A 17138-nucleotide genomic window follows, 5' to 3' on the forward strand; every position below is an offset into this window, starting at 1 on the left:
TCAGCTCCCAGTTTCACAATCAATCAGAGCTCTTCCTATGGCCAAGAACGGCCTTCCCAAAATTATGGGAATCTCCCCATCAACCTGGCAGTCCAGAATGACAAAATCTGTCGGAAACACAAACTTCCCAACTTGCACAAGTACATCGTCAAGTATACCTGATGGCTTTTTCACCATTCGATCAGCTAGCTGTAGTAACATGGATGTGGGCCTTGCTCTTCCAATGCCTAACTTTTTATAGATAGACAATGACATCAGATTTATGCTTGCCCCTAAATCACACAATGCTTTGGTAAATGCATAGCTACATATGGTGCATGGAATTGTGAAGCTTCCAAGAACGGATAGCTTCTCAGCTATAGGTCTTGTCACAATAGTACTACAGGTCTGAGTCAATGTCACAGTTGCCAAGTCTTAAAAGTCGAACTTACGAGACATCAAGTCCTTCATCATTTTTGCATAACCGGGCATCTCCCTCAAAGCATCAATGAGAGGAATGTTTACCTAAATCTGCTTCAACATTTTCATGAATTTTTTGTACTTCTCGACCTTCTGATATTTAGCCAACCTCTGCGGGAAGGGTGTTGGAGGTCGCTTCCTTCATGTGACTGAGTTAGATCTTGCTCTGGCACTTTTTTTGATGACGTCTCTTGCACTTTCTCAGTCTCATTTGCAACCTCTTTTTCTTTGCTTGTTTTCTCTTGTGCATGTTGTACCGTTAACTCTGTTAACCTTGTTGAATTGTCCACCTCAATTGGTATCGTCACAAGTATCTTAGTTGGTCGGCTTTCACGAGCAATCTCTTGCTCCAAATCAAGATCTCTACCATTTCTTAGACTCATCGCCATAAGATGCTTCAGGTCCTGCTCTTTCGGATTGATATGTGTGTCCGCAGGTAACATCCCTTGGGGACGATTATTCAGAGCCATAGATATCTGCCCTAATTGAATCTCAATGCCTTTTATTATTGAGTCATGTGCTTCAACCTTCTCTTGTATTTTTCCATTGGACCGAATCATTTGTTGCATCATTCCTTTAATTTCAGACAACCCATCATCTTGTCTCATTATCTGTTGTTGTTGAGGCTGTTGATAAGTTAGCTGTTGATTTTGCTGATTGTATCCCTATTGCCTTTGGTAAGGCATGACTTGATCCAGTGGTCACAAAGCTCCAGAATTGTTGTTGTTATTGTATTGTTGTTGTGCTGGTCTATACTGTTGATTCTGCTGCCCCCAATTCTGACCACCTTGCCTCTGACCTCCATAATTGCCCACATAGTTTATATTCTCCTGATAGTTCTGGATGTCACTTTCACCACTCCACGAGCACACATATGGTTGGTTAATGTATGCTGTACATAAGCCCCCATTAGTCGTGTCAACTATGTATACCTGCTTCTGGCCTGATTCATCAATCTTCTTGGTGAGGATACTCATTTGAGTCATAAGAGTGGCCATATTCTCGGCTATGGAGTTGTTTGGGTCCAAAGCTACTGAGTGAACTACAGGAGTGACTGTAGTGTCTCTTGTCATCTATCCTGAGTTTTGAGGCATTTTATCTAGCAGGACCTTACACTCTCTAAATGATTTGCTCAAAAATGCTCCACCTGCTGAAGCATCAACGTTGGCCTTAAAGCTATCTGTTGATCCCATGTAAAACCTTTGTCCCAACATCTGATCTGGAATGCCATGATGTGGACACTTAACCAGTATCCCTTTGAACCTTTCCTATGTTTCTTGTAGTGTTTCAGCTGGTTTCTGCCTAAAGCTTAATATCTCATCAACTTTCTTGGCAGTCTTATTGGGTGGGTAGAATTTGTTCAAAAACTGCTTGACTAATTCCTCCCAAGTGGTGATGGAGTTTATGGGGAGCGAATTAAGCCAAGACTGAGCTTCTCCAGTCACCGAGAATGGAAATAATAACAGTCTGATTGCTTTCGGTGTCACATTCGGTTGCCTTTGATGACACAAATTGACAAAAAGTTTTTCAGATGCCGTTGTGGATCTTCAATGTAAGACCTGAACATTCCCTTGTTCTGCAGCAGATATAGCATGTTGTCTGTGATTTGAAATGATTCCGCTTGTATATGAGGGATTGCAATTCTGGTTTCCAGATTTTCAGCGGTCGGTTGTGCCTAATCATACAAGGCCGCTTCAGGAACAAGAGGTGCCACACCCTGATTGTTCGGGTCATTCACATTATTTTGGTTGTTTTGGTCGTCTATGACGTCCCCCATGTCTAGTTCGATCTGTTCTGTAGGTTTTGTTGTCGTTTGTCCTTCTTGTTTGCATGATTTAATGCCTTGAAATCTTTCTCATGATCCAGTAATGCTTCAGACAATTCACCAGTTCTTGAAGAGTTCCTAGGCGTGCACTTGTAACACACACGACTACAAAACTTTCAATATAATGAATTTGAAATGAAGAAAATTGACTAAACTTAGAATCCTAGTAATTCTTCTAGCTGTAATTAATAACACCGTTAATTCCCCAGCAGCGACGCTAAAAGTTGATCACGCCCAACTATGCCTTATAAAAAGGACTAAGCGATCGTTGTAAATATAATCCGGTTTACAAGCCCGGAGTCGAAACTCACAAGGAATTAACCTGCTAATCACAACTTCTAGTTACGCAAGAATTCAAGTAATCAACTTCCAGAAATATTGAATAATGAGTTGAGTGTTTACTAACTAAAAGCAAGGTAATTAAAAAGCTGTAATCTTATTGCTACCAAAGCAAATGTTGTAGACAAGATTGGAAAGGTCTAGGGTTACGATTTTCCCTCTTATCGGAATCCTCCCCGCTACATCTCCTATAAATTTGCCTAGATATTCTCTACCGATTGTGAGCACTTTAGGTGTGTAATTCTCTTACGAGCAACTACAATTATTTACTAGACGTATTCTTCCGAACTACGCTAGTTGGCATTAGTTCATCACTCACTAAGTTCACACCAAGGTTTCGTTATTCCTAATCCCACCTCTAAACCCTCAGTATTGATCCCTCATATACGTTAGGAGTGATATTGTTCAACAACTACCTAAATATATATCATTTTCCAAGTAATGCACACTAAATAGGCATAGTCAATTGAGGGCCCTTCAATCAACCACAATAATCGCATAGTTGAATAAGTAGAGAAAATCCAATGGCAAACTTTTTATATTAAACGCAACAAAAATTCATCCTCCAAGAGGTTCTATCAAACCCTAGAATAAAGAGTTTAGCTACTCATAATTATTTGCATAACTACAATATAAAAATTCATCACCAATAATAGAAAAAGGAAGAAGAAAGATAAAAACTCGTTTCCCAATCTTCCGCCTTGCTCCTTGCTTGTTCTTGCCTTCATAGATGTTGTCTAACCCTTACAAAGTCGTTCTTTGATGTATTTATGAGGGGCGAAACTTTTCAATCCAACTTCGGATGGGAGAAGCTGAAATCCGCGTCTGCCTTCGCGCGTCGCCCGCCCATGGACGCAGATTCAGCTTTTGAAATTCTTTCATTTCGCGAAGCGATCCGTGCATTTCCTTCACTTCGTTGTTTTGTGCCTTCACTTTTCTCCTTTTTCGCGTCCGCGTTCGTGCCAGACGAGCTCCCAATCCTTCCATTTTTCTCCTTTTTGTAATAATTTGATATCTTTTGCTCCACTATCATTCAAGCTCACTCCTACAAATAAGAAATACGTAATGAGTATAATTCACTTCAAATATCATGTAATCTCCCGCATCTCACACGACAAATGAGATAAAATACACTCAAAATCATGCACCTTTGGCCATTTATCAGTACAGAAAGTCGCCATCCCTCTTTCTCTCACAATAATAATATAGTTGAGTTGAAATACGAGGAATAACTTGGATGGTCACTCCTCATCCATGCATGGATATATCATTTGCCTCAACAACAAAAAAAAGGAATTATTAACTTTAAAAATAATATTTTGATTGATACAGATTGTGTGATTTATGTTAGGGATATAATAGATATGTCCTAGATCCAATCTCATTTTTGGTGATTTGAACATAATTTTGTAAATGTTATTTGATATAAAAAAAAATATGGCATTTGATATTCTTTATCATAGTTATTATTAATTACTTAATTAATTTAATAAGGTCCTTAATTAAATTTTGAGAGTTGTCATCGTGATGGAGATCATGATAATGAGAGTAAAGTCTCTTACGATTTAATCTAAATTTTGTTCTTGATAGTAGGATTATTAATTTGGACATTAGTAATGCGGTTAGATCAATATTTATGTGATCGTCTTTATGGGATAAAGATTAGTTGATCTCATTAACTAAATTACATTGATAGATGATGCATATAGAGATATGATCATTGAACCGACTCATTGGATAATTTCTAATGATTAGAATTACCATAAACTGTCAATAGGATATTCTCTTGAAAAATGTGATGTAAGAATTTTCTTTGACTTGAGATCGTCACATTAATTGAAAAGTTAATTATTGTGCTTTGATACTAGACACCTATGGCGCTAGAGCGATAGTTGAAAGGATATTGGGTATGATTAAATACTTGTAGAGTTGGTGATTGATCAAGATGGAATATGTCAACTCTTGGTAATGAGTTTGAGCTCCATGTTGTCGTGAATTATAAACGACCAAACTAAGACCTTGGCCAGGCAATTGAATGAAAGAAGAAAAGAGTTTCTTAGGTCATTCAATGGTCTATTATGTTTGACATGAACACATAGTTGGTCGCTTATTAGGAATTGACAATTGAACCATATCCTAGGGTGACCCATAGCTAAAAGGACAGAAAGAATTACTACATTATTCTTCTAACGGTTCTTGAGAGCAAATTGTATACTTCATTCTATCTGGTCGTTAAGGACTGTTGTTAGAATGCACCCTTGATTAATATATTGATATGATTAATTTACTACCTGTTTAGTATTGAACCTATGGGGTCGCACACTAACAAGTGTTCTGATCTTTGCTAAAGGATTAATTGCTTTAGTATTTGATAATTAAATTAGTCAAATAAATAAATTATTAGTCCAAATAAAATATTTCTTTGCTAGCACAGAGGATATAATTAGTATTGTGAACAAATTAAAATTTTCTATTTAGAATACGATCTATCCAAATATTGTATACATTAAAACGATACAATACAATATGATACAATACATTATAAAGTGATACATAACAACCATCCAAACAAGCTGTAAAAGACAAATAATTTATTTGTACTTTTTTTCATTAGTCAAAACTTAAAGGGATCAAACTCGAAAGTGAAGTTCACCCACGAAAGAAACAGTATAATTAAAATGGCCCATAATCTTTTGGAAATATTCCCAGACATCCTTCCCTTTCATTCTTTTTCCCGTTTCTCCTTTTAATTCTTCCTTGTCCCCAGTCTGCTTCAAATTCAAAGCAATAACTTGGAAAAATTTCGATTTTCAGAATCAAACTCTGGTGCTACGATGAAACGCTGTACGCTCCCATTTGCCTTTATCTTATTGTGTTGCATCTTTTTGTTAAGTTCGATATTTATCGCCAGAGCTGAAGTCATTACCCTCACAGCCGATACGTTTAATGACAAGGTAAATAAACTTCTTTTTTGTTGCTTCTGATTAAGCTGCTTAGTTTCTTGTTTTTAGATCAGAGATCAGATTTGCCTCCTAGAAAACTACTAGGGTTTATATGATCTGTAACATGTATATTAGAGTTTTCAAGTAATTATTGTTCTTATTTTACTGTTTGTGCTTTACTTTGGAGATGATATATCATTGGTTATTGAGTAGTGATATCTAACTTTGATTTGGTTTATTGTTAATTTTTATAGTTTGTTTGATTTTTTTGTTATTTTTGCCAAAGTAGGAAATTGAATGTTTCCATATTGGGAACCTGTTATTTGAGCTAAATTTTAAGAAAAAGAAACCGTGAAAGAATTAGGAGCATCATAGGGACATTTGCATTTACGCCTCAATCCCAAGCTAGTTGGGGCCGGCAGTATGAATCCTCAATACTCAATCTCATACGGTTTTTTCTTTGTGCAATATGATTAGAAGCTGGTAACAACAACAACAACAACAACAACGACTCAATCCCAAGCTAGTTGGGACTGACTGTATGAATCCTCAACACTCAATATCATAAATGCTCTGTTTGGTTCAATAATATTTCAATATTGCGTACTTAGGAATTATCTAACACTAGGGATTCACTAATATACTCCAGTCGTTATATCACTAATATACTAAGAGTCTTCTAGTAAGCACAAGTGTTCTAGTTGCTATCACCTTTACGGATTTTAAACTTCCATTATTTTCTATCTTTTGCTAGATCTACCTGGAGTCTGAGATATTCTAAATCTTTTGAGACAACTTCTTTCCATGTGATTTTAGGTCTTTCTTCATCTTCTTAACACCTTCAATCATCATGTTTTCACATCTAAAAACGGGTGCATCTGAAGGCCTATGTAACACGTGGGTGGCTAAACCATTTCAGCAGCAGGAGTTAGTAACTCAAAAGAAAAATAAATGAAATAGGAAAAAGAAAACCTTTTTCAGTTCTGGTTTGGTTGATGATTATGATATTGGTGGTTTGCACGTGGTAGGTAATCTATAATCGCTCTTCATCCTGTTGCCGTTGATCTGGTTTGGAAGAGTGTTATCCATTGGTGGACGTAGAGTACATGTAGCTAATTTAAGCAGCCACATAGTTAAATATTTAAGTTTTTCTTTATATGTTCTGTTGATTTCTTTTACATCAAGTAGTATTCAACATTGAATTAAATAATAGTTGCAGTCTTGAGTTAGCTGGTGGTGGTTTTGTGCAACTTTTTGAATGGTTTCTATAGCCATACTCACATGTTCTTTTGGGTTTCATTTAGATAAATGAGAAGGACACTGCATGGTTCGTCAAATTTTGTGTACCATGGTGTAAGCACTGGTAAGTCTTTCTAAACTAGTCTGCTTTAGTTTTTAATGTTTTCCCTTTTCCTCTTGTAGAAATGGTTGGCTAGTCTGAATTCTCAACTCAATTTCCAGTTCTGCCTGCTAGCTACTTTTTTGGTTCTTTAATGTGAGGAAAATTTAGGAAGTTCTCGGCAATTTTGGTGTCCAAACTGCCACTGTGAATGCGTAAAGCCTTCTCTATTAGTAGTGTAGATAGATACTCTGTGATATCCATGAAGGATCTCATTTTCCAAATTCAAATTGCTAAAGGTGCCATGATGCTCTGAGAATCTTGTAGTGCATGAATGTGGCTTGCCTCTTCACTGCAAGTTCAAGCATATTCTGTAAATAGGTGGGCCTGATTATATCTGTGGCCACAGGGAAGAGCTATGTTAAAATGATCCAATATTCTATCATTTCATTGTCAAGATTAACTAATATGGAATCCCATTTACACTATCATCTAGTAGTACAAGGAAAGGAAATTTCCAAGATTAATGAACATTCCACGTTTCTGAAAAAGAAAAAGAAAAAAAAAATGCTAAGCCAAAGTCTTTTGAAGGGGACAATTTCATGCTGAGAGGTAAAATAAATCACCCATAATGCTTTGGCTCTGAAGACTACATTAGAAAGTTACTGTTGATGTATTTGATATGACTAAAATCCACATAGAGATAGGAATGCCTTGTGAAGAAGCTTGTTTGATATTTTCATATTGGATAAAATTGAATCAGTATTTTACCCATTTTAAAGATTACACATGTCGCGAATTTGAACTTAAAGACTGTGAGAGGGCTACTCTCACTCTATGGTCTTCTTGTGACCCATTTCCGATGACGGATACCTATCAGAATATGAATGAAGTTAAAGGGTTGAGGGAAGGGGGCTTAAGTGTCACTGAACCACTTGAAAGGGTCAGTGTTAAGTGGAGGGTGGTTCACTGAAATATCTCTTATTCTAATTATTCACTCTTATGGATCAAATTGAGAATTTAAATTCTCTATTTTGTTCTTCTCGTTCAATGACTATTGCCGAGGTCGTTCGAACAGTGGTGCCACTGGTCAAGGGGACCAATGGATGTTGGTTGTTTGGTGGGAAAGAGATTTGGTTGTTTGCAGATTTGTTTGGGTTAATTCAGAGGTTGGTAATTGCATTAGTGACTCATCTCAGCATGCTGATACTAGTCAACCAATAATTTTGCATTCTAAAGTATCCAGGCCAGCGTGAGATAGGGACACTTCACGCTGCCGCTGCAGAGCGACCTGAGTGGTGAAGTACCTCTGGAACCACTGTCAACTCAAACTTTTGCGATGTCTTTAGCGTTATTACATCAAAAATACAAATTAGTTAGATCTTCACTATTCTTAGAACTGATGATAATGAAATGCTGAAAAATCTCGCAGTTTTATATCTGGTATTTTACATACTGACACTCTTTCTTTTGTTAAAATTTTCACATGTAGCTTTTTTATATAAGTGGCAATTTGACTTGTAGCTAACTAATATTTTTGGTTATACATGGCAACTGGTAAGAGAATTAACTGGATGATAGACCTAATAGTCCCAAGTGCCAGTACCATACTTTTCAAGAGAACAGGCTAGTCTTATGTTCATAATTATAGCTGTCCAAGGACTTTAAAACATACTTACTAGTCCATCACAAGGCATGTACCTGTCTGTGACTGGCTTAGTTTAACTGAAAACACATGATTCCGCAGCCAATATGTATTTGATAAGATAATGTTGAGTTGGGTTCATTTTAGTTTTTGAGTTTCTTTATATATCACAAAATTAGTACTTGATATTCCCATTGTTGTATTGTCCTAAGAAGGTTCTTTCGTTTTGCTAATTCTGAAACCTTTTTTCAGCAAGAACCTGGGAACACTTTGGGATGATTTAGGGAAAGCGATGGAAGGGGAGGATGAGATAGAGGTGGGACAAGTTGATTGTGGTACACATAAACCAGTGTGTAACAAAGTTGATATCCATTCGTATCCTACATTCAAACTCTTCTACAATGGAGAAGAAGTTGCAAAGTACCAAGGTAGGAGTTTTTTTCTTTGAAACATCTCTTAACTATCTCATAGTCGATTTAAAATTTTAAGTTACAAGGATGCATAATTTAGATTTCTTTTGCTACTCCCAATTGTATCTGCTTTCTAAATTGACCTGTGATTATATCAGTGCCTGTAGAATTTCTTATTAAAAAAATCAGTCTGTGTAGAAGAAAATATTAAATTTAGTGTGATAATATAAGGATTACATCATGCTTTTAATTTTGTTTGTTCAGTGAATGAATTTATGAACAATGTAAAATTATTAGGATAATAGTGAAGCTGTGTCAACTCTAAAACATATTTGGGATGGAGGCAAGTTTTAGCCATTTCTTGCTCTGGTGCAACGCAGTATTTAATTATCTGAGTTCTCTAACTATATAGGATGAGGTTCCATGGTGCATCCCATTTGCAGACGATACAGTTTACTTAACGGAACTAGTGATGGAGCCAATCAAATGTTGGAACTACGGAGAAAATGTACTTAATAGTGCAGTTTTGAGGATGACTGAAGTAAGATAGTATGATTATAAAAAACAGAAGTAAGATAGTATATACACACTGCACGTTTAGTCCCAATAAGAGGGATAAAAAAGAAGCAAGAGTAGACAAAAAATTGGTGCTGTTGTAAATAATATGGAGTGGATGCCGATGCTTGTTGTGGGTGTCCATTCCTTTCACTGTTTTACAATAGTTATTCTTTACTTTTTCATGTCTATAAAAGGCAATGTAACTGACAATGATAGCATACAATTGGAAGAAGAAAAAGGAGTTATCTGGCAAAAAAACAAGTGATGATCAAAGCTCTTTCATAAAACTGTAAATGCATACCTAATCTGAAGTAGAAACTCAAAACTCTGCTTGGAGAAGATTAGAGCCTCGTTCTGACATGTTGTGAAATAAAAGTAATATTGCAAGAACTAAGAATTAACAAAAACTTAAAACATAAGGAGAAGGCAGAATACATAAAATACCATCTGAACTTGTACCCAAATCCCTCTTATACACCCGTTGATTACGGAAATATTTTGACACACTTAAACCTTTCAAATGTGTATTTATGGCACACCACTTTTGTATTTGACCACTCTATTCAAATAAGTGTATATCACGCACCAATGAGATGACGACACGTGTATTAACTTAAGAATAATAAAGAAAACATTTAAAAATACTCCTGTTCTTCTTCTTCCCAAGCACAGACTCCAACGCGCCCGGCCGTGGACCCCCAGTCACCAAAAATCCCTCACTATTTGACAAAGACATGCTTTACATGCTTCATTTTTCATGTGCATCAAAACAGGAAGAAAATTCATCTCTCACCACCCAATTAACTCTCCGCCACCATGAAATCCTTACTCAGCCAATGCTCTGCCACCCATCCTCCATAGTCGTCGCTCGACACCACCATACTCCTCTGAAGAAAATATTCCCAAATTGGCGCCTTTCGCCGCCAACTATACTACTAAGCATAAAATTCCCCCACCGACAACTGTTCTTCATTACCTATCCTTGAATCCACATCCACTTCCTCCATTCAAATCTATATTTTCGTTCGCAGTCCCTAATTCACCATCATCACATTAATGCTCGAATAAAGTTAAAGGAACCAACCCATTGCCTCAAGCAGCTAGAATAAACAACAAAAAGATGGTGAAGGTCTGATAAGTTTTGGGGCCAAGATCTCTGATTTTTTTAGATTTTTTAAGAGGGGTTTTTGAGAAGAAAGAATAGAAGGAAATATAGGAGAAAATATAGAAAAAAAGGGAGAGGATGAAATGTTGGGATTTTGGAGAAAAAAGAAACGGATTTTCGTTTCTCCATTGTTGCTGGAGAGTTGCTTGTTTGTGCTTGACAAAGAAGATGATGATTAAAAAATAAAGAATAAAAAAGGGACATGTGGAATATCAAAATTCAAAATTCACTCGCCTATTTTGTGTGAAAAGCACGCGCATGCCACGTCATAAAAGTAGTGTGTCATAGACACACATCTGAAAAGTTTGAGTGTGTAAAAATATTCCCGTGATGAAAAAGTGTGTAATGGGAGTTTGAGGTACAAGTTCGGGTGGTATTTTATGTATTCTGCCTAAGGAGAATACATAATAGTAAGACTAAGAGAACATAAGAGTAACTCCTTCTCTTCTATCAAATTTATGTTCTGCCTATCTCAATTACCACGCCTTTTATAGGCAAGGAAGGTGACATATAGCTTGTAAGAATCATCATTACACAATGTCAAGGATTGACATATAGCATGGGCGTCCATCCATAAACTATTTACAACAACACCAATATTCTTCATAAGACCTTACTAGAAAAAAATTATTGAGAAAAGTCTTAGTGAAAGAAAAAGAGTATATATTATCCTGTGGTGGATGAAATCACTTTCAGGTAACTTATAAATTTTGCAGTTCATATTTAACTTGATATGCATCTTATGGATATTGTCACGGCCTATTTATATGGTTCACTAGACAATGAAATTTTTATGAAAATTCCTAAAGGATTCAAGGTGCCTGATGCATATAATGGTTTCTGGAAAAATTGTTTAATAAAGCTTCATAAATCCTTATACGGAACAATTAGGGCACATGTGGTATAATCGCCTTAGTGAGTACCTGTTGAAAGAACAAAAATGACCCAATTTGCCCTTATGTCTTCATTAAGATGTTTGGATCTGAATTTGTCATAATATGTTGATGACTTGAATATCACTGGAACTTCGGAAGAGCTTCCAAAGACTGTAGAATATATGAAGAAAGAATTTGAAATGAAAGATCTTGGAAAGACAAAATTCGATCTTGGTTTAAGCATTTTACAAATGGAATATTTATCCACCAACCAGTGTATACTAAATTTTAAAGCGATTTTACATGGATAAAGCGCATCCATTGAGTACCCCGTGGTTGTGAGATCGCTTGACATTAATAAAGATCCATTTCGACCTTATGAGAATGATGAAGAGCTTGTTGGTGCTGAAACACCATATCTTAGTGCAATTGGTGCATTAATGTTATCTTGCCAATAATTCTCTACCGAATAAGCTTTCTTTATAAGCTTGTTAGCAAGATTTAGTTCTTCCCAAATTGATATGGGATTGTTTTATTCAAATGAATAAACTCACAATTGATTTGGCTATGCAAATGCAAGATATTTGTCTGATCCAAATAAAAGTCGATCTCAAACAAGTTATCTATTTACATGTAGAGGTACAACCATATCATGGCATTCAACAAAGCAAAACTACAGTTGCTACTTCTTCAAATTATATAGAGATAATCGCCATTTATGAAGCAAGTCGAGAATGCATTTGGTTGAGATCAATAACTCAATACGTCCTGGAAACATGTGGTCTTCCTTTCAAAAGGAATATCCAACTACAATGTATGAAAATAATGCTGCATGCATAGCTCAATTAAAGAACTGCCAATCTCAACATTTGAAAAGCTGATATACAATATTGAAATGCGTCATCTTCAAGGCATAAGTGATGTTTTCATCAGGGAGAGTTAAATATGCGTTGCACTATTTTTGCCTTAACAAAGGTTTTGTCCCATTGGGTTTTTTGGGTAAGGTTTTTAATGAAGCAACAAGCAATGTATATTACAAATAACTATGTAGTATTACTTTTCTTTCACTAGGATATTTTTGCAGTGGGTTTTTTCCTAGTATGGTCTTAACAAGGCATATCTTTCTTTTTCTACATGGCCATTCAAGGAGGATGGATTCCCATGCTATATGTCCATCATTGTCACTTTGCAATGGTGATTCTTACGAGCTATCTCTCACTTTTCGTGCCTATAAAAGGCCTGATAATTGAGATAGGCAGAACACACATTTGAAAGAAGAAAAGAAGTTACTTTTTTCTGCTCTTACTAGTATTTATTCTATTTATTTTTTAAACTTTTGTTAATTGCTTAGTTCTTGTAATGTTACTATTGTTTCACAGTAATGTGGATGTGTAGGCTTGGTCGTCAAAAAGAAAACATGATAGATGGAGATGTGACATATAGACTTAATAATGTGGTTGAAATGGAAGATTGCCATACGATAAAAAGCTACCTTAAAAATTGAAAGACAAGTTCTATAAAAAGGTAGTGAGAATATCAATGTTATACGGGAATGAAAGTTGGGCGTATAAGGCTCAACATATCAGCAAGATTAGTGTTGTAGACTTGAGGAGGTTAAGATTGTTATGTGGTCACACAAGATTGGAAAATGTTAGAAATAAGCACATCAGAGAGATGATGCAAGTAGCACCCATAGAATATAAACTGTAAGAGGGTGACTTAAGATGGTTTGATCATGTCTTACATAAACCTCTAAATGCACCGGTCCATAGGTGTAACGATATGATGATTGATGGTGCAAAAAAGGGATGAGGTAGACCCAAGATCATGTATACTGAAGCTGGCTAAAAAGACCTAGGATCTTTTAATATCAAGAATATTTAGCTAAGTACTCACTGCTACTTCATCAAAAAGCTGTAAATATAGGTAAGACAATTGTTAACATATATCCCACTTGTAATGAAAACATCCTTTTAGCTCCGTTAGCATCTATCATAACGATAAGACAGTAATACCATAAAATGCGACAAGCTGGTCTCGCCAATCCCATTAACTTGTATTTGACCAGAAATCCTGTATTTTACATCTGTTGTTGTAGGACCAAGAGATATTGAATCGCTGAAAAGTTTTGCACTAGAAGAAGCAGAGAAAGCCGCTACAAAAGCTGAAGCTGGTGATGATAAAGAGTTATAACTTACTGTCAGGTAAACTCTAAATGACGGAAAGTTCTAAATGCCTCAGTCTTTTGCATGGCTAGATGGAGGTTTTCCTTTTTATCTGCATTTCCATCTCAAAACATCTGTTATGAGTGGAAAAGCCATGTATACCATCCTCCTCCCTTGTGGAGTTTCTCTTGTAAAATTATTCATTTGTACACGTGCAAGCGTCCCGCTGAAATGTGGTTTGACACTGACAGGTAACAGGTGCAGTTTTGCCATGTTTCACCAGGACTGTTCCCTAAGCAGAATCCAGAAAATGCTAGAATGGATGAAGATTGACAGCGAGTCTTCTTTGATAGTGGCACTGGATTGGTGATTGCTTCTTATTTTCCTAGTTTTCGTTGTCTAGGATTTTGTTAATCTGATTAGGCTGACATTGGCTAGACGAAAAAGAAGCTAATTTGTTAGATGATTACTGTAAACTGCAAAGATACTCGAAACAAAAAAGAGATTACGCGGAGATGTTAGACATGAAAATTTGTTATTCTCATTTTTTGCAATGAGCAAAGATGTCATATTGAGCTAATGCAGCTGTAATGACAAGACCACAATATAATGCTTGATTATGATCGGGTCGTGCTTCTCTTTGCGTCTAGGAGCAACATCAAGGGGATAAATTTCTCACAGGACGAAATACAGAAGAAACTGACAAGTAAATATTAACACAATACGTGTTTCCAGATATTATTCTGAAAATTTTATTTTCCATATCCTTTTTTTCATATAAAGGGGAGAGAAGAGATAACTTGCTGTAGTTAGACCAGAACTAATAACGTTGGCGCCTGCTTGTCTCCTCAGCATCCGAACCCAAATCCCTTAAATCTCTTCTTTTAATGGCCTTGACTTAGCAACTGCTATTTGTTCTGGCGATTTGCTTCCTTAAAGCTAAAAGCTGTCTACAATATTACTCCCTCCGTCTTGTAACATATTTACCCACTACTTAAGAAAGACACTTAAAATATCATAAGAGTATTTGCCTAATTATTATTTATCTCTCTTTAAACATTATTAATAGTGGTAGTTTAGAAGAGAAAAAACAATAACAAATTAACTTCTTTTTTCTCTAAAACGTCATATATTTTAAACAAATTCAGTTTGTCAAAACAATTATTAATATTTAGAATAGAGTACATAGTTCAGTTTGCGGTTTAACGATCAATGTGAAAGCAATCGAGCATTCTTGTCTCACATGAGTAGACATTAATAGCTACATATTGTTGCTTAAGATACACACATGTTACTAGGAACTGTAGGAACTAACACTAAAGATCAGAATATTTTGCTTGGTTTGCTTAACTTTTACGTTTGAGCAGAGAAACAAGGAAACATTCTAGGAATAACACTGCGGGATCTCAGGGTTTTGTTTTAATTAAGCACACATTAATTCTTTCATTGCAAATATGTTGCTGACAAATGAAACATTACCTACAAGCTCATGCCTGCCAACCATGATGTGTCTTTACCGAATCTTGGGCACTAATTTGATAAAGACTAATGTTTGTTTATTTATTCTGTATATTTGTTGGCTATTGGAAGACACGACCAAGTTTACCGTTCTTTAATTTACAATTTCTTGCTTGTCCTTTTCTGTAATATAATTGTCCTTTTTTTAACAAAAAGAATATAAAAGAAAAGAAAAGGATCAGCCAGCTTGATTGTTCATTTATTCCACAATTAAATAAATTAAAATGGGGTACGTGCTGCTTTCCACTTAGGATTCCAGCTCCTCCATTTCAGAAAGAAAATTGCCATTTCAACCTCTCCATAGATGACAATGTGAACTCTTCAATGACCTATTGACCTACTCTTTGGATATTCTGTAGAATTTGGTTTGGTTATATCTTTTCTTACCTTACGATCTTACACTTGGTAATGGTAGGGCCCAGCGGTTAATAAACATAGGAGGAGAACCATGAGGTCTGTTATGGGCGGCTTTCCAGCCATGCCCTATGACCCCTTGGGCGCGCCCCGTGGCGTCCTAGCAAGCCTCCCAACTCCTAGCGCCACAGACGGCCCTGTGGTCTTGGCTGCGCCAAGTGACAAGCACGCATGTGCCTCTGTCGCCCCACCGATATCCCTCGCCAGCGCCCAGCCGCAGGCAGATGCCAACAGCGTCGCGCGCGCAGACCGTGATGCCAAAGACAATGTTGCTGACAACGAACCTGTTTCTGAATTGTAGAAAACTAAGTCCTTTTCATTGTAAATATAGAGTAGTTTTATTTCATGTACTTCCATTATGTTTCTCTACCTTAGTCAAGTCTAGCCTTGTAACTTTGGTTTATTTTTTTAAAGCACTACTAGTGGGGATCAATCAATCAAACAATTCACTGTACTGGTGTCTCTCCCCCTCGACACCGCATTGCTTTTCTGTAATAGCTTTCATTAATGCAATCAAGCTTTCTTTCATTCTCAATTCTCATTTCTGTTCTCTCAATTTCTCTTGGCATTGGTTTTTCCGTACGACACTGACAATCTCGTCTAGCATACGGAGGGGACCTCGGTTGGCGGATAGTAACTACACTAACATCAGTTGCTTAGCCTTACGTCGCCCTTCCAAGGAATCTCGAAAAGGCGCCGCGTAACAGTTGGTATCAGAGCCTAGGCTCGACATCGGACGAGGGAATGCATTGCCATTACCACCATTTCTGACCATAGTGAATCATGGGGAACGCATTGCGGCCCTTGAAGAGACGATTGACGTATTACGGCCCATCGTGGATACAGTGCCTGAACTAAGAACCAGCCTAGTGCAAAGGTTGGACGACCTGGACCGCAGAGTGCTCCAGGTCAAAGTTGACATAGAAAACATCAGTCGCGACTCTGAGGGAGACCGGCAAACGGCAGCCACAGAAAACATCAGTCGCGACTCGAGGGCCTCCAACAGGAGCGTGCTAAGGATTTGGCCTACAGGGCACAAGAGGCAGACAGGGTGACTGCCATGCAACAAACTATAGACAACTTGACAGGCCAGCTCAATGTTGTCAATGCTGCTTTACAGGGCCTACTTTGAGGAAGTGGAAACCAAATCGGGGGTGCTGTGAACCTTGTTTCTGCGACACAAAAACTGAAAATTCCTAAGCCAGAGCCATACAATGGAGCTAGGAATGCCAATGAAGTGGAAAACTTCATCTTTGACATCGAACAGTACTTCGATGCCGTTGGGGGCCTAGAAAAAGCTAAGAAGGTAGCAATTGCTGCCATTTATCTTCAGAGTGATGCTAAACTCTGGTGGCGGGTGAAGTACGAAGCCATCGGGGCCGGTGAAGATGCTCTCGAGACATGGGCAGAATTGAAGGCAGCCATACGCCTACAGTTCTTCCCTGAAAATGTTGAATACAATGCAAGGAGAGAGCTATGGGAGC

General features: G+C 37.1%; 2 protein-coding genes across 2 annotated transcripts; one reads left to right on the plus strand and one right to left on the minus strand.

Moving 5' to 3' along the window:
* On the minus strand, positions 1-1067 carry LOC109234628. Its single transcript, XM_019400697.1, has 2 exons — positions 569-1067; positions 1-413 (listed from the first exon to the last, which is right to left on the minus strand). Exons 1-2 carry the CDS (start codon positions 1065-1067, stop codon positions 1-3), a joined length of 912 nt encoding a protein of 303 aa, XP_019256242.1.
* On the plus strand, positions 5283-14342 carry LOC109233990 (protein disulfide-isomerase 5-1). The gene is made up of 5 exons (XM_019399806.1): positions 5283-5577; positions 6870-6928; positions 8802-8977; positions 13656-13761; positions 13974-14342. Exons 1-4 carry the CDS (start codon positions 5458-5460, stop codon positions 13748-13750), a joined length of 450 nt encoding a protein of 149 aa, XP_019255351.1. The 5' UTR covers positions 5283-5457; the 3' UTR covers positions 13751-13761; positions 13974-14342.

This window comes from Nicotiana attenuata, chromosome 11 (assembly GCF_001879085.1).
Source record: "Nicotiana attenuata strain UT chromosome 11, NIATTr2, whole genome shotgun sequence".
Lineage (NCBI taxonomy): Eukaryota > Viridiplantae > Streptophyta > Magnoliopsida > Solanales > Solanaceae > Nicotiana > Nicotiana attenuata.

What these genes read in the sequence shown, in the direction of transcription:
- LOC109234628 (XM_019400697.1), bottom strand. Translation starts at nt 1,067, where the DNA reads ATGAGACAAGATGATGGGTTGTCTGAAATTAAAGGAATGATGCAACAA. An exon ending in CCAACACCCTTCCCGCAGAG is followed by an intron (nt 414 to 568) that starts GTTGGCTAAATA and finishes TCGACTTTTAAG; the next exon opens with ACTTGGCAACTGTGACATTG.
- LOC109233990 (XM_019399806.1), top strand. Translation starts at nt 5,458, where the DNA reads ATGAAACGCTGTACGCTCCCATTTGCCTTTATCTTATTGTGTTGCATC. An exon ending in GTACCATGGTGTAAGCACTG is followed by an intron (nt 6,929 to 8,801) that starts GTAAGTCTTTCT and finishes ACCTTTTTTCAG; the next exon opens with CAAGAACCTGGGAACACTTT. An exon ending in AGAAGTTGCAAAGTACCAAG is followed by an intron (nt 8,978 to 13,655) that starts GTAGGAGTTTTT and finishes CTGTTGTTGTAG; the next exon opens with GACCAAGAGATATTGAATCG.